Source organism: Lampetra fluviatilis, chromosome 41 (assembly GCF_964198595.1).
Source record: "Lampetra fluviatilis chromosome 41, kcLamFluv1.1, whole genome shotgun sequence".
Lineage (NCBI taxonomy): Eukaryota > Metazoa > Chordata > Hyperoartia > Petromyzontiformes > Petromyzontidae > Lampetra > Lampetra fluviatilis.
Window position 1 is genome coordinate 10,183,892 of NC_136315.1, and position 23,181 is coordinate 10,207,072.

Below are 23,181 nucleotides of genomic sequence, written 5' to 3' on the forward strand. Positions count from 1 at the left end.
TAGGCCTCAAAGGGCCTACCGTGCACATGTTCCATGACTATGCAGGGGGAACACGCTAAATGTGATGAATAAGAGGACGTGTTTCGGAGCGAGCGTTTGCGAGTGTGCGTTTGCGAGCGTGCGTTTGCGAGCGGTGTGCTGCGTACCCGGCGAGAGTTTCGGCGGCAGGAGCCGGGGTGCGAGACCGGGCCCGCAGCGCCACGCTGTATGCCGGGCCCGAGTGTTGCTTGCGCCAACCGGGACTCGCTGGAACGGGGGCGGCACAGGGTGGCACGTTAAGGCGCAGCACGGCACCGGAAATCACCGGTCACCTCCCGTACAGCGGAGCCTCCTTTACAAACAGCCGGGTCAACAGTATACGAGGCCCTGTCCTGAGTGGCACGAGAGGGAAATGGAGACAAAGATCCCCCGGACAGCCTTAACAGACTGATGGGGCAAGTGCTGTTAGCGAGTAGCACCGATGAAGGTCGGCACGGCACACGAAGGGGTGAGTGGTCAACACCAACCGGGAAGGGGCAAGTGTGCCAGGCCAGGTGCACTATGAGGCTACGTGAAATGTGGAAGGCTGCCTGGCAGCTCACGGTGAGCAGGCCAACACACACGGAGACGCGATGAAACGGAGAGGGAGACGTGTGGTGGCTCTGCAGTTTGCCTCTTTCCTGTCATCTAATATCCTAGCCACCCTAAATTGCACTCACAAATATACAGAGGCAAGGGAGTTTCTTTCATCGATCGCTCGACACTTTCAGCGCAAGAAGACCCATCATAGCCTTTTCCTTCAAAGACGCCTTAGGGCAGAGAGAGCCCGTGTCGCCCTCGCCCCCCCCACCCCCCCTGGCGCGAGCGAGCGCAGCGCTGACCTGCGGAGGTGGGGGACGGATGCCGCGCTCCGTCCTGCGCCACGGCCGTCCTGCCGGCCGCCCCTCGCGGTGCCGCGCCGTGTCCGGCCTGCAGGCTGGCGCGGTACAGCGACTCCAGGTCCGACACCTCGGCCTCCGCGCCGTCCCTCCCTTCCGCCCCCGCCGACTCCCGCCGCTGCTGCGGCCGCCGCTGGCGCTGCTGCTGCTGGTGCCACGGCAGCCACGGGGAGCCCTCGCTCGCCGCCGCGACCGTGCCGAGCCGCCGGTCGTCGAGGCCGGGCTCCCCGGGCTGCTCGCACTGCGTGGCGGCGTCGGCCAGGGCTCCGCCGCAGTGAGTCCGCCGCGCGTGCGCGCCGCCCTCGCAGCAGCAGCCGCCACCGCCGCCTCCGCAGCCAACACTGCCAACGCTTCCCGCGCGCGACACCGTTTCCAAAGTCCTGCGCTCGCCATCACCGCCCATGCTCGGCTGCTGCTGTGGCGGCTGCTGCTGCTGCTGGCGCAGAAATCCCAGGCGCTGCATTGGCAGCTGCGGAGAGACGGGGCCACCCCAGCAAGCGTCCTGGAACTGCTCGATGAGCGAGCGCACGCTGGGCACGGCCGCCTCCGTCAGGCTCCGCGGGCGCTCACCCAGCGGCGGCCGCGACGCCAGCACGGGAAGGGCGGGAGGGAGGGGAGGGAGAGGAGACGTCGGGGGGGTCGGCGGATCCTTGACGTAGACCCACGCGCCGCCGTCGCCGATGCCGCCGCGGCCGCGCTCCGCGCGCCACTTGCCCGGCAGGTTCTGCGGGCAGCCGACCAGGTAGTGCACCGACTCGTAGGAGAGCCGCAGCGGCGCCCCGCGGGGGCCCAGCTTGGCTCTCCGTGGCGAGACGAGCGACTCCACCGCGTCCGACCCGCGCGCCCCCGCGCCGAAGTCCGCGGGCCGCGGCGCCGCCGCCGCGAACGGGAAGCGCCGCAGATCGTCGCCGGCGCCGCCCGCCGGCTCGGTCACCGGGAGCGAGAAGGTGATGTGCCTCTGCCGCAGGTGGGCGCCAGCGTCGGCCCAGCGCGGCTGGTACACGCTCGACGCGCTGAGCGACAGGCAGCCGTCCGTCCGGAAGCCGCCCGGCGCCAGCTCCTTCAGCGCCTGCCGCCGGTTGGCGGTGAGGTCGCTTTTGGTCCGCGCCAGGGGCGGCCGCTCCCCTCCTTCTCCGCCGCCGCCGCACGGAGAGAGGCGATCGCCGGAGAGGTGGTCGCTCGACGAGGAGATCCTGGCGTAGGAGGAGGACGAGGAGTAGGAGGAAGAGGAGCAGGAGGAGGGAGGGAGCGGGTGGTGCTCGGCCGGGGGGCCGTAGAGGAGGTAGTGAGCGCTGTAGACGGCGCCTGCGCCCCGCACGTGGCCGCACTCGTCGCAGGGCCCCGGCCCACACGTCTGCGTCGCTTGGGAGAGGCGAGCGGCGGCAGAGGCGGCCCCGGCGTGCGACACGGGGGGGCCGTCCGTCATGGGGAGGGGGGGGCCACGCTGCACTGCTACATCTGCACCTTGCGGCTGTAGCAGCGGATGATCCGCCATCCAGCTGCGGAGAGGGGCGGCACGGGGGGGGGGGGGGGGGCAGGCAGGTGCGCGTGGCAGCTCGGTTAACAGATTTCCATTTGCTCCATTGGTTGAAAAAGCGAGGGGTGTTGATTGGCTATCAATCACTGGGAAGAATGGACGTGACGCACGGGACGTAGGGGTTTGCGAGCCGCATTGGGGCGCGGCGTCGAGCATCTCTTCTCTCGAGCCTTTCGCGAGCGCACATTCCTGCGGGCACCTTTGTCCTCGGGAGTTGCCCCGCAGGAGTAGTGCGTGGCAAAAGGTTCGAGACGAGACAGACTAAATGCGCCGCACAGTTCCGTTTCCGATCATGTGTTCCAGTGGAGGGTGGACCGGTGGCAGATGTGGTTACGCTCACGTCGTCTCTCTGGCTTCACCCTCGGCATGCCAACGTCAGGACGATGGGGGCATGCCCGTGACTTTTACTGCCACGGCAAGTTCCCTTGTGCATAAACATGTAATTCCTCACGGGCACGAATTCGACAGCGGATTTCCTTCTGGCATCCGGCCAAGGGTGACTCGGCGCTGGAGCGAGCGGCTCGCAAATTGCAAGGCCGCAAGTTCAAATTCCGGTTTTGAGTTTCACCCAGCCCATAATCCCTCTGGGGGGTCGATAAAATTTAGTACCACTCTGTGGAGGAGTCAACAACTGGTTGTTCTGTGGATAGGCTCGTTCCCACCATAGGAATGTGGAATATCCACCACTGGCTCAGGGCTGCAGGCGAGAGCGGAGCACAACCTCAGTGTTGATTTGAGCAGGAACTCACTTTGACGCCTCACTTCTCCTTCGGGCAATGGAATAGAAACGGTGAAGTTGTACAAGTGTACTTGAACAGCCCTTTGCCAATCCACTGCTGGATGAGGGCCTCCCCATGTTGTGCCGGTCGTGGGGGTTTTATCCGACGTCTTTGTCCAACTTGTGACCATGACCAAGTGTTCGAGAGCTCCATGCCGGCAAAGCAAGCAGCTGGGTACTCACATGCGATGGGAGATGGTGGATAGGTTGGACGGGTGAGAGGGTGGGTAGGTGGAAAGGGTAGTTTGGTGAGCGGGTTGGTGGGCGGGTTGGTGGGCGGATTGGTAAGTGGATTTGTGGGTGGATTAATGTGGTGGTTGGTAGGTAGGTGGATGGGAAGGTGGGTGGATGGGTAGGTGGGTGGATGGGTGGGAGGATGGGTAGGTGGGTGGATGGGTGGGTGGGTGGATGGGTAGGTGGGAGGATGGGTGGGTGGGTAGGCAGGAAAATCCAGCAGGTGGAGGAGGGTACTACCTGGGGGCAGGGTGAGCGGGCCGGCCGTCTGGCCAGGAGAGGAGGGGGTCCCGCGCAGTGTCCGTGGCGCGGCCCCGAGTGTTAGGGGCGGCGAGGGGGTGGTTAGCTGGCGCGGCACGGCCATGCGAGTTAGAACGCGCACACACACGTACACACGCGCGCGTTCGCACATACACGCGCACACGCACGCGCACACACACACAAGAACATCCTCGTCGGCGTGGGTTAGAAGACCGGTTTGGGGCACAAGCGTTGGTGAGCGAGTAGCTGTTAATGCGGTTGGCACGGCACACAGGGCGCGGTGGGGACAGGGCTACGAACGCCCGGCCGCCTTTGTCTCCTCAGTGCTGGTGAGCTTACATTTTTTTAAGGCTGAGTGGATCAAGCGGAGGTCTGCACTCACTGCCAATGGATGCGCGTGGTGTGAAATTTAATTCGAATTGGTAGGATAGTGACACGTGAAAGTGCTGACCATTATGCCAACACTGCAAAAAAACACACATAAACATAAACAAAAGACAAAGACACGCATAAAACACAATCACAAACATACACACACACTGCACAAAACACACACACACAAACATGGACACAAATCCTCTTTATAGCCTTGAATATAAGTACAGTAAAACCTCGTTATTTTGGTATTGACAATTCGCAATTGGGGATAATTTGGCACGCCTGTGCTTTCGGTATGTATACGGTGTATTAGTAATTCGCCATGAGCCGATTTGCTATACCGAATAGTCCAATTTCGGCATGCACGTGGAGCAACGTCGCGCACCACGACCAAAACAACGATCAATCTGGTGGCGGTGCGCGTGGTGAGTGTCAGCGCAGACCTTGTCGCTTTGAACTTCACCTTGATTGTGCACTCTGTGCAAGCCAACCCTCTCAGACAAGTCGTCTACACCGACATCAACAAGTAATAGAAAGGGACTGAAGTATAAAGCCCTTAGTCTGCGAGACAAATCGAAGGTTTTGGACAGAATCGATGCAGGTGTGTCAATGCGAATGGTGCGTTTAAGAGTTTGGAAAACAAATTTGGATTTTTCTTTTTAATTGGGGTAGGCGGCACTGGGGAGTACACCATTGGACATAATTCAGAACATTGGATAATTTGTAAACACCAAGCCCCATATGTATCAAATTAACAAGGGTTTACTGTATCTATGTTGAACTTCTTTTGCGCCGTACGTAGCCAACCGTGCTAATCGGAGGTGCGGAAAAAATCGGAGCCTGTTGGGGCAAGTGGTGATACACACGTGCATCTCCAGATTATTGCACCCACCCCTCCCCAATAATACTAGACTTTTGCACTCACGTGAAAGCTGGTATTTGTATGTGGTAACCGACATGCTTCGGTTCAGATACCAAGTATGGATTTCTCCAGGATCAATATTCTGATTATGATTTCGAATGAATAAACCCGAACTTTGAACTTGCATTAAATCCGGTTTCCCAAGATGTTCACCACCACTCTTTGCGTCGGTATCAGATCCGGAGCATGTCGGTGACCACCAAAAGAACAACCCACAGAGAGCCGACAACATATTCAACTAAAAACTACTCAACTATTTTTTATTTTACAGGCAAGGCCCACTGAGCTCTCGAGCTCTTTTTCAGAAGCGACCTGGCCACAAATGATAGTTCAACGAAGTGGCTTTCATGTGGACATTTATAGCAGCCAAATACCCTAAATACATGTTTCTAAATGTGGAGGGAAAAATTTAAACGCCCAGAGAAAAATGCACACGACCACGGGGAGAGAGACATGCAAACTCCAAATATACAGCAGGCGTCAGGGTTAGGATCGAACCCACGACCTCCTGTACACCAGGCGACGCAGTTGATATCTCGAGCGTTCGCTGCTGCAGATACGGCAGCTGGGTCACAACTGGCAAACGATTCCAATCCTCCCGTTTGTTCGAGGTAAAATAAATTGGCACCACTGTGCACTAAGCCAACGTCGGTTGGGTTGTCGAGAGACTTCTCCCCAACCACTGAAATGTGGAATTTCCAACGCCGGCCCGGGACTACCAGCAGCAGTCAAGCGCTTCCCAATCTTCGCTTGAGCAGGGGACGCGTGTTTGCCGCTTTTTGTCACTCCGCTGCTGGATGAAGGCCTCCCCCCCCGCAGGCCGTGGAGGTTATTTGACTGCACTTGACCGTACTTGACCGCACTATTCGGTGCGTGTTAGTGAAGGTGGGCAGCATAGAATCACAGCACAACAATGCATTTTGCCGCACGGCTCTCCCCGCCATCCCAGAGCGTAGCCCTGTAGGAATATGGCTCGCCTTAACAAGAAAACAAGTCTGTTCTACTGCACCATGCTAGGAAGTTACAACAAACGAGGCGCCAAAACGTCATGCTCACGATGCAGCCTACATCGTGTAGCACCAAACACAATTTGTGCGGCGAGTTGCCATGCCAGAGGCTCGACGGAAGCGGTCGTGCCGTTTGGCGACTCGCACGGCACGCACAAGGTAAACGCCGTGCGGGTGCGTGCGGTCATCTCAGGCAGTCAAGCCACGGCACCCGGATCCGTCACATGACCGCCTGCCAGCAAGCGAGAGCCTTCCGCACTCCCACGTGACGGCCTCAAAGTGCACCGAGCCTGGCACAAGCGCCGCGGTGACGTCGCCGCGACTTGTCGCATGGTATACTCACAGGCAGGGTCCACGTACTGGTAGACAGTGATGCCGAGGCCTTCCGACGCTTCCAGCTGACCGGTCGTTTCGGTCGGACTGCCGCCTTCCTCTGCAGACTCCTCATGGCTGTCTGCTGGTAGGCCTGACGAAAATGAACAACGATAAATCAACGTTGCCGTTCAATAAGATGCGCGTCGTTAATTGGCGCGTTAAACGCTTGTCTGCATATGTCGGGTGGCGGAGGGCATTGGCCAAATTTATTGTCAGATCACTAATTTACGTAGGCTAACCCACAAATAAATTACGAATGGAGATCGTAAGGTGTTTGCACCGACAAAAGACGTACTCAGGTTGTCAAGGTCCATGAATTTCGACGGCTTGGGGTTAAACGTCATTTCCGCAGCTGCGATGTCCTCCGCTGTCGATTTCCCATCATCCTTTGCGCCAATGGCAGCCCTCCGTATCTGAGACGTCGTCCACGGGACCGTGGGCGACTCTACCCACGGGGAGACACCAGACGGCGACACAGCTGCCATGAGCGGCGGTCAACGTGCGACGACGATCGTCTCTCACCGTCCGGTAGACGTTGCTGAACATCCCATACAAGGCCGTTATCAAATTTCGTCCACTGGAACGATTGTGCGCACAAAGACAAAGCTCCCCCCGCGTAGCCACACAGACATGCTGGGGCAAGGGTTGTCAGCGAGCACCCATTAAGGGTGGCAGCATCACATGAAGGAGTGGTATCGTCAGCATCACCGCCCGGCTATCCTGCCCCCGGAGTGCTGATGCTGTACAGCATCATATCCTACACGAGAATCAAAATCTTTATTTATCCTGGAGAAATCCAATGAGCTACGAAGCTCTTTTTCACTGATGTCCAGTCGGAGCGGGTCAGAAAGTTACAACAAAATAAATAAACAATAGGGGTGCCAAGTATAGGATAGGTAAAGAAATGACGATAAATACACAAAATACAACTAAACTATTTTGATCTCACCAGGTAAAGCCCACTGAACTACACACAGCTTGCATGCGTACCAGGTATATATGTACGCACATCAACTAAAACAAAAAAAAAGTATTTATCCAGTAAGGCCCACTGAGCAATGCAGCTCCTTTTTCCGAAGCAACCAGGCCACAAGTGATACCTCAACGAAGTGGCTTATCACGTGGACATTTGTAGCAGCCACATGATCGTATACAAGGCCCAGTTGTCCTATGGGATTTCCACCACTGGTTTAGGACCGAGAGTGATGATGGGAGCCTCCCCCCATTGCTCGCTTGCAAGGCGAGAGAAGACACTTTGAGCGTGCCTGTTGGGATGATGTGTGTGTGTGTGAGCCAGCGTGTGTGTGTGTGTGCGCGTGTGTGGCCGTGTGTGTGTGTGTGTGTGAGCCAGCGTGTGTGTGTGAGCCAGAGTGTGTGTGTGAACCAGAGTGTGTGTGTGTGTCCGTGTGTGTGTGTGTGGCCGCTGTGTGTGTGTGTGTCCGTGTGTGTGTGTGTGTCCGTGTGTGTGTGGCCGCTGTGTGTGTGTGTGAGCCAGCGTGTGTGTGTGGCCGTGTGTGAGCTAGTGTGTGTGTGGCCGCTGGGTGGTGCTAGCCACACACTCGTCTCTCCGAGCTGGATAACCGCAAACGTAAAAAAAAACTAATTTCATTCACCAATGAAGGCGGGGCACTGCTGCTGCCGGTTTTTGTTCTACCTCAATGCAAACCCCACTCACACCGTTCATTAGCTCACAGTGGGTATTTAAGAGGCAACCCGAGTGAATTTCCCCGCACGTGCGGCGTGAAAGCCGTCCCTCGATCTTGTCGACTCATGTCGTTTCACCCCGTGCCCTTTCTCCATGAGCATCAGCAAGGCGCTGACCCCCGCACTATAATAGAGGACTCGTTTTAGGTTTTAATCAATCTATCAGGGGGATCCGAGAACCAGGGGCTCAGGTTTAAATACTACCGGTGTTAAGCATCATGGTCAGGGATCAAACTCTGCGTGAAACCGGTCTCTGCTGGAATGATTGTCTTTAAAACCATGTGTTTAGTCAGTCTGTTGTCCAAAGCGCCACATCAGAGTCTGGTATGTTAATCTACCGTCTGAAGACCCCACCAGAGACTTGGCAAGTCTGTCTCCACATATAGACAGCCTTCCCCCTATATATGGACAAAAAAAAGGCCAGACACACACGCATAAAGACTTGTATATGTGTGCGTGCACGAGCGTGAATAGTGAGCCAGGAATGTGGAGTGCCACAGAGACAGGAAGTGGTTGGGGAGGACACCGAGAGTGGGGTGAGGGGGTCTCCCTGAGGCCTCCCTGAGGCCCACGAGGATCAACGGGGGAGGGCGGGCATGGGGTAGGGGGGCACCCAGGCGGTTATTGACGGCGTCTGCTCCGCCCCGCTCACAGACGCCGGCGAGCTATTTTAACCTCTGACCTGTCCGACATTGGCACAGCCCGGGGGGGGGGGGGGGGCAAGGCCACGGAAATCAGTCGAATTAGGCTAAGAAGTGCATGGTGGTAACTTAGAATAACGTTGTAATTGTGAATTAAAATGTTAAGGTTACGTTGCGCTGCGAGCATCAATTCCCAGACCGGATCGGCCTCTAATCCCACCCCCCCCCCCCCTCCAGGGGAAGAATAAAACGAGTGCCACTTAACAGAAGTCATTGTGGGGAGTCAACTGTGACCGTCCTACAGAAGGTACCGGCCCGTTGAAATATGACCACAGATGTTCCACAACCTGCTCTGGGCCACTTCCTTATCCATTTGAGTCCGAATCAAAAAATTCCTCGCCCGGTTTTTACATATTTAATATCCTCGCTTTCCAAGATCAGAGTCCACCGAGATTTGTTATTGCTTTTGCAATAAAAGCCTTGGACAGCAGTACTGGCGCAGTAACAGATATTTTTAATCAACTGCTACTTTTTATCCTTAAGTTGATGTTCTAAATTGGCTTATGCTTCCGAGATATAATGGCCTGATGTCCAGCCACCGGCACGCTTTGGGTAACTCCCCGTAAGGTATCACCGGCGGCTGCGGGAAGTCAACCATTGGCTCGGCGATCGCGGCGACTACTAGGGCCACGCATTTCTCGTAACAAAACACAGCGAGACGTCCGATGACGGACAGAAGCCAGGCTCAAGAAAACCTCCGCGTTTATTCCCCCACGTCCCAAACGTCTCGCCCGTACCCTTCACAAACCCTGTTCGCCAAGACCCCGTCCGAGTTTAATTTCAAACAGTCTGATGGATCTCTGACACCAAAGCTCTCGCTGGCCAAACCGTACCAAAGCTAGCATTGCTTCCCAAGACAAAGATGCCCCCTGTATAGACTTCACAGACTGTTGGGGTAAGCGTTGTTCACGAGCACCGATGAAGGTGGCAAACACTACGCCCAGCTGCCTTTGTCTGCAAAGTGGAGATGTTTACACACCGCACCAGGTACTCATTTGAGGCTGAGTGGACCTTGGGGAGGCCCAGAACCGGTTCAGATAATCATGACTGGTGTTGACCGAGAGCAGGAATTGAACCCGGGTTGCTCGGTTCATAGCACGGCGCGCTAACCGTTTCATTACCGCTCCCCACAATATACACTGTGTGTGCACGTACATGCACACGCGCGTACATGTACACGCGCGTACATGCACACGCGCGAACATGCACATGCACGCGCGTACGCATATGCACATACACACAAGCGTGCGCACGCACACACACACGCCGGAATTTGTATTTAGACATTCCGCAAGGGTGACCTCCAACTCCAGCAGCTGTGCTGAATGGAAAAGTTTGATTCGATTCGATGTGATCCTTGCCAATGTAATGTTATTTTAACACCCGCTGCAGATAAAAATAAATAATGAGCGAGTCATCCCTGGAAGCTTTCTCTCCGGTGAATGATCCTCCTCACTTCCATTGATGTATTTAATGCAGGGCTCTTGCAGCTCAGTGGCAATTGTTGTTATTAAATTACCTTGGTTGGGCGTTAGTTTCAATCCGATGGTTGGGGTTAAAAGACGGCATTACCACATAATGGCTTCGTTTAGCAAATCGAAATTGTGGTGGTCGCGGTCAAACGTCAGCACCGGGGGGAGGGAAAGGTGGCTGAACATTTTACGCTGCTGCCCACATCGTCCCCCCCCCACCCATGCGTCGCGTGTGCCTAAAAGAGGCGCTCACAAACAGCACTCGTCTAGACGGTCCAGAATGGCGCTACGGTGGCGAGATGTTAACTACCTCGCCTGGCATACAGGAGGTCATGGGTTTGATTCATACCCTGACACCTGCTGTATATTTGGAGTTTGCGTGTCTCTCTCCTCGTGGTAACGTGGATTTTTCTCCGGGTCCTCCGGTTATTCCCTCCATATTTAGAATGAACATCACTCATTTAAGAAAATTTGGCGGCTGTAAATTTCCACGTGATAAGCGACTTCGTTGAGCTATCATTTGGGGCCAGGTCACTTCTAAAAAAGTGCTACACGGCGCAGTGGCCCTTACCTGGTAATAATAAAAAATTGTTGAGTTTCAGTTTAGTTGAAAGGGAAACTGAATTTGTGGAGTCTGCGTGTCATGAAGCGGTCTGCTGTGGGGTGACAGTGTCGTGCCACGTGGTCAGCGTGGCGCAGCGTCGCTTGCGGCGGTGCTTTACGATTTTGTACAATGCGGGATGGTGTGGGCATGGGGGGCGTACCGTAGAGTAACGCGGGGTGCAGGGTGGCACGGGATGGCATGACATCTCTATGGGTGTCTCTGTGAGTCTGAATAGGTCTCTATGGGTGTCTGAGTCTCAATGTGTTTCTCTGTGGGTCTCTGTCAGTCTCTATTGGTCTCTATGGGTGTCTCAGGGTCTCTGAGTATGGGTCTCTGTATGTTTTTGTGGGTCTGTTTTTTGTCCTTCCCCCGCACCTCCGATTAGCACGGCTGGCTACGTACAGTGCGAAAGAAGTTCAGCGTGCAAACATACATATGGCATAGCATGATTGACGCTGCGTGGCTAGATGTGTTTTTGTTTTCTCATGGCTGATGTGGAAGTACCGCAACAAACGTAATTCCATCAGGCGTAGCGGAGAGCTAAACGTGGCAGGGTCTGGCACAGTGCAGGGGAGAAGAGCCTTGAGTGATGTGCTGGATTTTAGCGCTGCATGGGACTTTGTAGCACAGTATAGGGAGGGCAGCATCGTATAGGGTGGTATGGTGTGGCACGCCGTCACGGTGCGGCACGGTGTAGCGCAGTCTGGCTCCGTGCGGTGCTGCAGGGTGGTGCTGCAGGGTGGTGCGGTGCTCTAGAACTTAGGCCTGGTGACGTACGCCGTGGTGTAGTTTGGCGAGCCGCGATTTCACGAGATTCGCAGCACAATCCGGCAGCGTGTGGTGTGCCGCTCCGTGTCGCTGGCCTGGTGTAGCATTGTGGCATGGTGTGGCATCGTTTGGCATGGTGTGGCAGTGTGGCACCATCTGGCACGGTGTGGCAGTGTGGCACGGTGGGGCAGTGTGGCACGGTGTGGCAGTGTGGTGCAGTGTGGCACCATGTGGCACGGTGTGGCAGTGTGGTGCTATGTGGCACAGTGTGGCACCACATGGCACGGTGTGGCACGGTGTGGCACGCTATGGCATAGCGTGACGTGGTGTGACGTGGTGTGGCACGGTGTGGCACGGTGAGGCACGGTGAGGCACGTTGTGGCACGGTGTGGCACGCTATGGCATAGTGTGACGTGGTGTGACGTGGTGTGACGTGGTGTGGCACGGTGTGGCGCGGTGTGGCACGGTGAGGCACAGTGTGGCGCCGACTTACTGGGCTGTGGCGTGGGCCAGGCGTGCCGCGATAGGAGGTGCGGTGAGTCCGGGTCGGACGAGGCGACGCTGTCCCCGCCGTGGTCGCCGGTGGCGTCGCCCCGAGCCCGCGGGCCCGGCCTGTGGGAGGAGGAAGCAGCCAAGCCACGGTCAAAGTCTCACATGGAGGTGTCACGGGGGGGGGGGGGGGGGGTCACGATTCGGTATTTCCACCTTTATTTTCTTAATATAAAAACAAACATTAACGTATATATTTTACGTTACTAAGCATACACATTCTAAGTGCACAGCTCCATTTCCGTTGCACCCCCCCCCCACCTCCCCTGTGGCTGCCACTCCATCCTTAAGCTCGACCGCCGTGACGTGTCCTGGCTGAGCCCGCTCAACTTATCTCGTGCAACTTTTATTCCAACCGGGAGCTCGCTCAGAATGCATGGGGGGGAGGGGGGCGATTGATTCGCGTGTTGGCATCAAACTCAATTTGCGTCAACATCTGGCACAAAATTCGTCCGAGTTGCCGCAATTTTCTGCCTCTGTGGCCGTTTCGATGCCAACCACAACAACAACGAGAAAAAATAATAATGGAAAAAAACTTTTCCGCTGCATCTCCTCCGGACGGGGGATCTGGGACACATGCACGCGTGGGGAGCGCGCGATGCGGAGCAATCACCGGTGGGCACCGCCGAGCGCGTGTCCCTGCCAGCGCACGCGTTGTCAAGGCGGTGCGTGTTCCTATGCACTGGGCCAATGTTTGCGCGTGTGTGTGTGTGTGTGTCCGTGTGTTACGGTTACGGGGAGCGGTAGAGTGTTGTGGTTAGTGCGCTGCGAGTTCGATTCCCGCACATGGCCTAAACATGTGATGATCTGAACCGGTCCCGGGCCTCCCCCAAGTCGATTCAGCCTCAAATTAGTACCTGGTGTGGTGTGCAAACATCGCCGCTGGGGAGAAATAGGCAGTCGGCCATGGTGCTGGCTACCCACCCTGTCGTGTGCTGTGCCGGTCTTCTGAGGCGCTCGCTAACAGCACTTGCCCCAACACACTGTTAAGGCTATACGGGGGATTTTTGTCTTCGTATTAAGGTTGAGTCCCTGCGTACCCCCTTTGTGAAAAGCACATGAAGGTGGGACTTGCGCGCCCCGGTGCGCGTGCGTTCCACCGACATCCAAGAGATCCACTTTGTCTATGCGTGCAGTGCATGGTCCCCCGATGCACCGAGTGTGTGAATTAAGGCTGCGACTCGGTGGATCCACCCCCCCGGCGAGAACGTCGACATCGCGGGGTCCCTCTGCACCGGCGTGAGCTAGCGTGCGTGCGTGCGTGCGTGCGAGATTAAGGCTACGTCCCCGATTCACCCCACCACCACCACTACCATGCTCCGCAATGGACTGCATCGCACGGCAGGCGCGCGGCTCGTCTGCTACGCCAAGAGACGATTGATGACGGCTCGCAGAGCGACGGCAGTCACCAATCCCTGACCGCGCACCGCAGAGTTACGCCGCTGCTCACTTAAGAGCATTCTCCGACGGTGCAATTTCAGACATTCTCCTCGAGGTGAACTCCTGAAGCCGTCCCCCCGTTGGCTCGCTCGCCAACCTCGACACAAATGTAGAAATGCCGGTCCATCAACTCCCCACCGTATGGTAGAAGACGTCCTCCCCACCCCTGCCGCCATTGCAACTGCAAGCCACCTCCTTATGACTCTTCTCTAACGACTACCACGGTGATCGTTCCCATGAATCTCACTCCTTAATTCCTCCACCCAAGTTGAGGACTGTCTGAGCAGGCCGCTTCGTCTCATCCACCCTGCACGTCACCTCACTTCTTTTTCCGCTTTCTTCACTCGGACGGCTCCACTTTGGATCCCCCGTCCAGCGTCTCCTCTCTCTCCATGTTCGCATCGTAGGGTGCCACGGTGGCGAGATGTTAACTACCTCGCCTGGTATACAGGAGGTCATGAATTCGACCCTTACCCTAAGGCCAGTAGATTTGGAGTTTGCATGTTCTCCCATGGTCGCGTGGATTGTTCTCTGGGTTCTCCGTTTTTTTCTTCCACATTTATAATCAACATCACACGTTTAGAGTATTGGGCTGCTATACACTATAAGCCACTTCATTGAGATATCCTTTGTGGCCAGGTCGCCACTGAAAAAGAGCTACCTAGCTCAATGGGCCTTACCTGGTAGAATAAAAAATAGTTTACGGTTTTAGTTTCTAGTAACCTTGCTCGATTCACCTTTCGAGACCGCCGTTTGTTGCTGGCCGCATGGCACTGCGGGCCTGCGGCCCCGGCGACCGCCATCACAAACCGAGTGCACGAGGGGGGGGGGGGGGCGCACCTGAGGGCGTCGGTGGCGGCGTGCGCGTCCCCGTGCGACCCGCCCAGCGCCAGCTCCGCCAGCGGGGAGAAGTCCAGGCTGGCCGAGCTGTTGCTGCAGCGGTCGCCGCTGTCGTAGCCGGACTCGATCCGCAGCAGAGGCCCGTTGAGCCAGTCCCGCTCCTCCTCGGCACTCTCTGCGCACGCGGGCGGGCACGGCGTTGGTCGCACGCGGTCATACGAGTGAGCGAGCGAGCGTTCACCCCCTCGCACGCACATGTTCTTTTGGTAACATGCACGCACACTCTTTTAGTAACACGCAGCAGCAGCGGTGCATGCATAAACCAACACAGCTCACGCCCGCTGCGATTGCAACGCGCATAGCAGCGACAGCTTCATTAGGGGTATTGTAAGAGTGTTGAGCGAGCAGCGAGCGAGCATCATCACCGCTCCCTCCCCCGCGTCTCTGCCACGTCACAAGGAGGGCGCACGATTGATGTCTGAATGGGAAATGTGACGCTGCACTGCACTCTCTTGTCACTCTACTGGCAACATTTCCAATGAAAACGGTGCACATGGAGCCTTGCTATCGAACGCCGTCAGCGGACATAGAACCTTGAGGCCAATTGTGTCAGCGAGCGCCTCTGAAGGCGAGTGGGCGGCACACGGGAGACCGAGTTCAAACACCAATCGCTGCAAATGGTAGCTCGATGTATGTATGCCTGGCCGGGCATTAAGCCAGGGTCACCGTTGTCTCCTCGCCACCGATGCGAGCCGTGCAGTTCACCGGGGTTCGTACTGCATTGGCGCTAATCACTATGCCGCTAATCACTGTGCCATCCGCTACCCCGCCCCCACCACCATGCCTCCCTCTCGCAAACAGAACCTGCTCCCGCCGCAGGTTACACCGGGATCGTCGTCTTCGAACAAAGACAAAGATTCCCCCTATAGCCTTAACAGACCGTTGGGGCAAGTGCTATTAGCGAACGCCTATGAAGCCCGGCACGGCACACGAGGGGGGTGGGGTGGTCGGCACCACGCCGCCTTTATCTACCCAGTGATGTTTACACAGCACACCAGGCAGAGTCAACCTAGGGGAGACCCAGGACCAATATTCACCACTGTTATTGGTCGTGAGAGGTACTCAATCTGGGGAAGGCTCAGGACCGGGTCAGATAATCACCACACCGCTGTTGTCCGTGAGCGGGAATCGAACTCGGGTCGCCGGGTTCGTAGTGAAGCGCGCTCACCGCCACGCGCGCGCATCCTTGAAAACGTACTTTCCCCCGCTTTCGGGAGCTTGCCGTCGGCGTGCGGAGCCTTCCTCGCTCTGTCCGGCTGCTCCGTCTTCCCAACCACAGCGCCGTCAGCTGGACCCCCTCCACCGCCCGCGCCACTTCCTCCTCCTCCGCCGCCGCCGCCCCCTCCGACCGAGACTCCGCTACCGCCGCCGCCGCTGCTCGCTCCGCTGCTCGCTCCACTGCTCGCTCCGCTGCTGCTGCTGCCGCTGCTTGCGGCGCCGACGGCTCCGCCGCCGCCGCCGCCGGGCCGTGCGGGACTGCCCGCGGGCGGCGCCGCTGCGCCGCCGCGCTTCTCGCGCCGCTCGCAGAACACGCTGTCCACGTTGAGCGCCTCACGGTTGGGCCGCCAGCCCCGCACGCCGCGCTGGGGCTTGGCCTCCGCCGACCCAGACCGCGACTCCGTCTTGGCGTCGCCGCCGCCGCTTCCGCGCCGCCGCGGTTCTTTGTCGGCGCAGCCCGCGGGAGGCTTTGGCGTGGAGGGCGCGGCGGTTGGCAGGGCCGACGCCGGATCTGCCGCGGTACCGGAGCGGTGGCCGCCGCTGTCTTTGCGGGGTGGCTCCTGCGGCTGCTGCTGCTGCTGCTTGGTTTCCTGCTTTGGCTTCTGTTTGGCGTCGTCCGACTTCTGCCGGGAACGCGACTTCTCCTTCAGAGCCTCCCCTGATTGCGGGAGAACGGGAGAGGTGGTAGGATGAGGACGGAGCGGTGAGCGAAGCCGAGAGCGAAATGGAGAAAATATCACCTGTTGCGAGCGGCTGAGCTTGACACTAACGGTATGGCACATGCAGGAGGCCACTGCCCCATACTCGTTTGAGTTTGCGGACCGACTTTGACTCTGGTGGTCATTATACACGAACCACTCAACAGTTGAGTCAAAGAATCTCCCTGCTCAACCCACACCGAGGTATTGCTCATCTCCATCGGTGTCCCCCTAAACCAATGCTGCAAATTCCCCACTCCCACAGTAGGGTTCACCAGCACAGGCCAAACTTGCAATCCACCGCGAGATAACCTTCGTCACGTCATGGGTGACATCACCCCGAATCTCCCGTCTACGGCAGTGGCCACCTCTCTCCGTCCGCCCCCCCGTCACCCCACCCCCCGCCATCACCCCCCCCGCACCCCCCCCCCCCCGCACCCCCCGTACCGTCACTGTGGTAGCCGGACTGTGGCGCCGGGTCACCGTCTCTGCCGACGCGCGCCGGCCTGCTCTGGCTGCGCTTCTTCTCGGCGCTGCCCCCCTTGCTGTTGCGCTGCTGCCGGTTCCGCTCGTGCGATGGGGATTCTGCACCCGGCCACAGCAGAGACCCCACGGTGCGCCTGAGCAGCTGGTACCGTACGGTAAGTTCACAACGCCGACGCGTCAGAGCGTCGCGCCGATGGTTTAGCGTGCCAATAGTTGAGGTCGATGGTTTAGAGTGACGATGGTTTAGGTCGATGGTTTAGAGTGCCGATGGTTTAGTGTGCCGATGGTTTAGAGTGCCGATGGTTTAGAGTGTCGCTGGTTTAGAGTGTCGATGATTTAGAGTGTCGATGGTTTAGAGTGCCGATGGTTTAGAGTGCCTATGGTTTAGAGTGCCGATGGTTTAGAGTGCCGATGGTTTAGAGTGCCGATGGTTTAGAGTGCCGATGGTTTAGAGTGTCGATGGTTTAGAGTGTCGATGGTTTAGAGTGTCGATGGTTTAGAGTGCCGATGGTTTAGAGTGTCGATGGTTTAGAGTGTCGATGGTTTAGAGTGTCGATGGTTTAGAGTGTCGCTGGTTTAGAGTGTCGATGGTTGAGAGTGCCGATGGTTTAGTGTGCTGATGGTTGAGGAGCATCCATGGTGCAGAATCCCGTCGGGACACAGTGCCGATGGGTAACAGTGCTCGGGTTTTACCGGCGGCCTTGCTGCTGCCGCTGCCGCTCCCGGCGGCGGCGGCGGCGCTCACGGCAGCGACGCCAGCGACGGCGTGCGGCACGTCGTGCCCCGCGTTGTGGATGACCGTGGTCTGCGAGTCGGACGAGTCCGAGTGCGGCTGCAGCAGGCACTCATTGGAGGAGTCCGTCTTGGAGTCGCTGGAGATGGACGGCTCTCGACCTGGACGGTCGCAAACGCGGAGGGGCTCAGCGCGGCGGAGCCGCTCGGTGGAGGAGCTCGCCGCCGGCACGGAGATGACCCGGCACGGGGGCGGCGCTGCCTCGCAAGAGACGGGCCACCGATTGCTAAGCTTGGAAACTATCGCGTCTGTCCATCAGGGTACACACAAGGCACGCCTTACGTAACGAGTACAGAGAGTCCGTATTTTTTCCCGCGCTCAAGCAATGCTGCTGAAACTGTGCACTCTCAGAAGGCCACGTGGCTGATGGGATGTGTAAAAAGTATGTCCGAGGGTGTCAGTACATCTGAGCGTGTCGGTAAGTTTGAGCGTGTCGGTAAGTCTGCGCGTGTCGGTAAGTCTGAGCGTGTCGGTACGTCTGAGCGTGTCGGTAAGTCTGAGCGTGTCGGTACGTCTGAGCGTGTCGGTAAGTCTGAGCGTGTCGGTACGTCTGAGCGTGTCGGTAAGTCTGAGCGTGTCGGTAAGTCTGCGCGTGTCGGTAAGTCTGAGCGTGTCGGTACGTCTGAGCGTGTCGGTAAGTCTGAGCGTGTCGGTAAGTCTGAGCGTGTCGGTAAGTGTGCGCGTGTCGGTAAGTCTGAGCGTGTCGGTAAGTCTGCGCGTGTCGGTAAGTCTGCGCGTGTCGGTAAGTCTGAGCGTGTCGGTAAGTCTGCGCGTGTCGGTAAGTCTGCGCGTGTCGGTAAGTCTGCGCGTGTCGGTAAGTCTGCGCGTGTCGGTAAGTCTGCGCGTGTCGGTAAGTCTGAGCGTGTCGGTAAGTCTGAGCGTGTCGGTAAGTCTGCGCGTGTCGGTAAGTCTGAGCGTGTCGGTAAGTCTGAGCGTGTCGGTAAGTCTGAGCGTGTCGGTAAGTCTGAGCGTGTCGGTAAGTCTGCGCGTGTCGGTAAGTCTGCGCGTGTCGGTAAGTCTGCGCGTGTCGGTAAGTCTGCGCGTGTCGGTAAGTCTGAGCGTGTCGGTAAGTCTGCGCGTGTCGGTAAGTCTGCGCGTGTCGGTAAGTCTGCGCGTGTCGGTAAGTCTGAGCGTGTCGGTAAGTCTGAGCGTGTCGGTAAGTCTGCGCGTGTCGGTAAGTCTGAGCGTGTCGGTAAGTCTGCGCGTGTCGGTAAGTCTGCGCGTGTCGGTAAGTCTGCGCGTGTCGGTAAGTCTGCGCGTGTCGGTAAGTCTGAGCGTGTCGGTAAGTCTGAGCGTGTCGGTAAGTCTGCGCGTGTCGGTAAGTCTGCGCGTGTCGGTAAGTCTGAGCGTGTCGGTAAGTCTGCGCGTGTCGGTAAGTCTGCGCGTGTCGGTAAGTCTGCGCGTGTCGGTAAGTCTGAGCGTGTCGGTAAGTCTGCGCGTGTCGGTAAGTCTGCGCGTGTCGGTAAGTCTGCGCGTGTCGGTAAGTCTGCGCGTGTCGGTAAGTCTGCGCGTGTCGGTAAGTCTGAGCGTGTCGGTAAGTCTGAGCGTGTCGGTAAGTCTGAGCGTGTCGGTAAGTCTGAGCGTGTCGGTAAGTCTGCGCGTGTCGATAAGTCTGAGCGTGTCGGTAAGTCTGCGCGTGTCGGTAAGTCTGAGCGTGTCGGTAAGTCTGAGCGTGTCGGTAAGTCTGCGCGTGTCGGTAAGTCTGAGCGTGTCGGTAAGTCTGAGCGTGTCGGTAAGTCTGCGCGTGTCGGTAAGTCTGAGCGTGTCGGTAAGTCTGCGCGTGTCGGTAAGTCTGAGCGTGTCGGTAAGTCTGAGCGTGTCGGTACGTCTGCGCGTGTCGGTACGTCTGAGCGTGTCGGTAAGTCTGCGCGTGTCGGTAAGTCTGAGCGTGTCGGTAAGTCTGCGCGTGTCAGGTAAGTCTGAGCGTGTCGGTAAGTCTGAGCGTGTCGGTAAGTCTGCGCGTGTCGGTAAGTCTGAGCGTGTCGGTAAGTCTGCGCGTGTCGGTAAGTCTGAGCGTGTCGGTAAGTCTGCGCGTGTCGGTACGTCTGAGCGTGTCGGTAAGTCTGAGCGTGTCGGTAAGTCTGCGCGTGTCGGTAAGTCTGAGCGTGTCGGTAAGTCTGAGCGTGTCGGTAAGTCTGCGCGTGTCGGTAAGTCTGCGCGTGTCGGTAAGTCTGCGCGTGTCGGTACGTCTGAGCGTGTCGGTAAGTCTGCGCGTGTCGGTAAGTCTGAGCGTGTCGGTAAGTCTGAGCGTGTCGGTAAGCCTGCGCGTGTTGGTAAGTCTGAGCGTGTCGGTAAGTCTGCGCGTGTCGGTAAGTCTGCGCGTGTCGGTAAGTCTGAGCGTGTCGGTAAGTCTGCGCGTGTCGGTAAGTCTGCGCGTGTCGGTAAGTCTGCGCGTGTCGGTAAGTCTGCGCATGTCGGTAAGTCTGCGCGTGTCGGTACGTCTGAGCGTGTCGGTAAGTCTGCGCGTGTCGGTAAGTCTGAGCGTGTCGGTAAGTCTGCGCGTGTCGGTAAGTCTGAGCGTGTCGGTAAGTCTGCGCGTGTCGGTAAGTCTGCGCGTGTCGGTAAGTCTGCGCGTGTCGGTAAGTCTGAGCGTGTCGGTAAGTCTGCGCGTGTCGGTACGTCTGCGCATGTCGGTAAGTCTGAGAGTGTCGGTAAGTCTGCGCGTGTCGGTAAGTCTGCGCGTGTCGGTAAGTCTGCGCGTGTCGGTAAGTCTGCGCGTGTCGGTAAGTCTCTAAGCGTGTCGGTAAGTCTGAGCGTGTCGGTAAGTCTGCGCGTGTCGGTAAGTCTGCGCGTTGTCGGTAAGTCTGCGCGTGTCGGTAAGTCTGAGCGTGTCGGTACGTCTGCGCGTTGTCGGTAAGTCTGCCGTTCGTAAGTCTGCGCGTGTCGGTAAGTCTGCGCGTGTCGGTAAGTCTGCGCGTGTCGGTAAGTCTGCGCGTGTTGGTAAGTCTGAGTGTGTCGGTAAGTCTGAGCGTGTCAGGTAAGTCTGAGCGTGTCGGTAAGTCTGCGCGTGTCGGTAAGTCTGCGCGTGTCGGAAAGTCTGCGCGTGTCGGTAAGTCTGCGCGTGTCGGTAAGTCTGCGCGTGTCGGTAAGTCTGAGCGTGTCGGTAAGTCTGAGCGTGTCGGTAAGTCTGCGCGTGTCGGTAAGTCTGCGCGTGTCGGTAAGTCTGCGCGTGTCGGTAAGTCTGAGCGTGTCGGTAAGTCCTGCGCGTGTCGGTAAGTCTGCGCGTGGTCGGTAAGTCTGCGCGTGTCGGTAAGTCTGAGCGTGTCGGTAAGTCTGAGCGTGTCGGTAAGTCTGCGCGTGTCGGTAAGTCTGAGCGTGTCGGTAAGTCTGAGCGTGTCGGTAAGTCTGCGCGTGTCGGTAAGTCTGAGCGTGTCGGTAAGTCTGCGCGTGTCGGTAAGTTCTGCGCGTGTCGGTAAGTCTGCGCGTGTCGGTAAGTCTGAGCGTGTCGGTAAGTCTGCGCGTGTCGGTAAGTCTGCGCGTGTCGGTAAGCTCTGCGCGTGTCGGTAAGTCTGCGCGTGTCGGTAAGTCTGCGCGTGTCGGTAAGTCTGCGCGTGTCGGTAAGTCTGAGCGTGTCGGTAAGTCTGCGCGTGTCGGTAAGTCTGAGCGTGTCGGTAAGTCTGCACGTGTCGGTAAGTCTGACGTGTCGGTAAGTCTGAGCGTGTCGGTAAGTCTGCGCGTGTCGGTAAGTCCTGAGCGTGTCGGTAAGTCTGAGCGTGTCGGTAAGTCTGCGCGTGTCGGTACGTCTGCGCGTGTCGGTAAGTCTGAGCGTGTCGGTAAGTCTGAGCGTGTCGGTAAGTCTGAGCGTGTCGGTAAGTCTGCGCGTGTCGGTAAGTCTGAGCGTGTCGGTATGCTCTGCACGTGTCGGTAAGTCTGCGCGTGTCGGTAAGTCTGCGCGTGTCGGTAAGTCTGAGCGTGTCGGTAAGTCTGAGCGTGTCGGTAAGTCTGCGCGTGTCGGTAAGTCTGCGCGTGTCGGTAAGTCTGAGCGTGTCGGTACGTCTGCGCGTGTCGGTAAGTCTGCGCGTGTCGGTAAGTCTGAGCGTGTCGGTACGTCTGCGCGTGTCGGTAAGTCTGCCCGTGTCGGTAAGTCTGCGCGTGTCGGTAAGTCTGCGCGTGTCGGTAAGTCTGAGCGTGTCGGTACGTCTGCGCGTGTCGGTAAGTCTGAGCGTGTCGGTACGTCTGCGCGTGTCGGTACGTCTGCGCGTGTCGGTAAGTCTGAGCGTGTCGGTACGTCTGTGCGTGTCGGTAAGTCTGAGCGTGTCGGTACGTCTGCGCGTGTCGGTAAGTCTGCGCGTGTCGGTACGTCTGCGCGTGTCAGTAAGTCTGAGCGTGTCCGGTACGTCTGCGCGTGTCGGTAAGTCTGAGGCGTGTCGGTACGTCTGCGCGTGTCGGTAAGTCTGAGCGTGTCGGTACGTCTGAGCGTGTCGGTAAGTCTGAGCGTGTCGGTACGTCTGCGCGTGTCGTAAGTCTGAGCGTGTCGGTAAGTCTGAGCGTGTCGGTACGTCTGCGCGTGTCGGTAAGTCTGCGCGTGTCGGTAAGTCTGAGCGTGTCGGTACGTCTGCGCGTGTCGGTAAGTCTGCGCGTGTCGGTACGTCTGCGCGTGTCGGTAAGTCTGAGCGTGTCGGTACGTCTGAGCGTGTCGGTAAGTCTGCGCGTGTCGGTAAGTCTGCGCGTGTCGGTAAGTCTGCGCGTGTCGGTAAGTCTGAGCGTGTCGGTACGTCTGCGCGTGTCGGTAAGTCTGCGCGTGTCGGTAAGTCTGCGCGTGTCGGTAAGTCTGCGCGTGTCGGTAAGTCTGCGCGTGTCGGTAAGTCTGCGCGTGTCGGTAAGTCTGAGTGTGTCGGTAAGTCTGAGCGTGTCGGTAAGTCTGAGCGTGTCGGTAAGTCTGCGCGTGTCGGTAAGTCTGCGCGTGTCGGTAAGCTCTGCGCGTGTCGGTAAGTCTGCGCGTGTCGGTAAGTCTGCGCGTGTCGGTAAGTCTGAGCGTGTCGTAAGTCTGCGCGTGTCGGTAAGTCTGAGCGTGTCGGTAAGTCTGCGCGTGTCGGTAAGTCTGAGCGTGTCGGTAAGTCTGCGCGTGTCGGTAAGTCTGCGCGTGTCGGTAAGTCTGAGCGTGTCGGTAAGTCTGCGCGTGTCGGTAAGTCTGCGCGTGTCGGTAAGTCTGAGCGTGTCGGTAAGTCTGCGCGTGTCGGTAAGTCTGCGCGTGTCGGTAAGTCTGCGCGTGTCGGTAAGTCTGAGTGTAGTCTGAGTGTGTCGGTAAGTCTGCGCGTGTCGGTAAGTCTGAGCGTGTCGGTAAGTCTGCGCGTGTCGGTAAGTCTGCACGTGTCGGTAAGTCTGAGCGTGTCGGTAAGTCTGCGCGTGTCGGTAAGTCTGAGCGTGTCGGTAAGTCTGAGCGTGTCGGTAAGTCTGAGCGTGTCGGTAAGTGTGCGCGTGTCGGTAAGTCTGAGCGTG

General features: G+C 57.8%; 1 protein-coding gene across 13 annotated transcripts in view; it reads right to left on the reverse strand.

Moving 5' to 3' along the window:
- The window catches only part of LOC144946545 (uncharacterized), a 229,135-nt gene that overhangs the window by 2,697 nt on the left and 203,257 nt on the right, over nt 1-23,181 (reverse strand). For 10 of the 13 annotated variants that reach the window (XM_078875536.1, XM_078875531.1, XM_078875533.1 and 7 more), the window contains 10 exons: nt 17,643-17,990; nt 16,911-17,048; nt 15,746-16,423; nt 14,488-14,662; nt 12,152-12,270; nt 6,705-6,854; nt 6,378-6,500; nt 3,707-3,812; nt 861-2,416; nt 147-246 (listed from right to left, as the gene is read on the reverse strand). In XM_078875536.1, coding sequence (XP_078731662.1) covers nt 147-246; nt 861-2,416; nt 3,707-3,812; nt 6,378-6,500; nt 6,705-6,854; nt 12,152-12,270; nt 14,488-14,662; nt 15,746-16,423; nt 16,911-17,048; nt 17,643-17,990 — 3,493 coding nt within the window. The remainder of the gene's footprint in view (nt 1-146; nt 247-860; nt 2,417-3,706; nt 3,813-6,377; nt 6,501-6,704; nt 6,855-12,151; nt 12,271-14,487; nt 14,663-15,745; nt 16,424-16,910; nt 17,049-17,642; nt 17,991-23,181) is intronic. The other 3 variants (XM_078875541.1, XM_078875542.1, XM_078875543.1) reach the window with 3 other exon arrangements.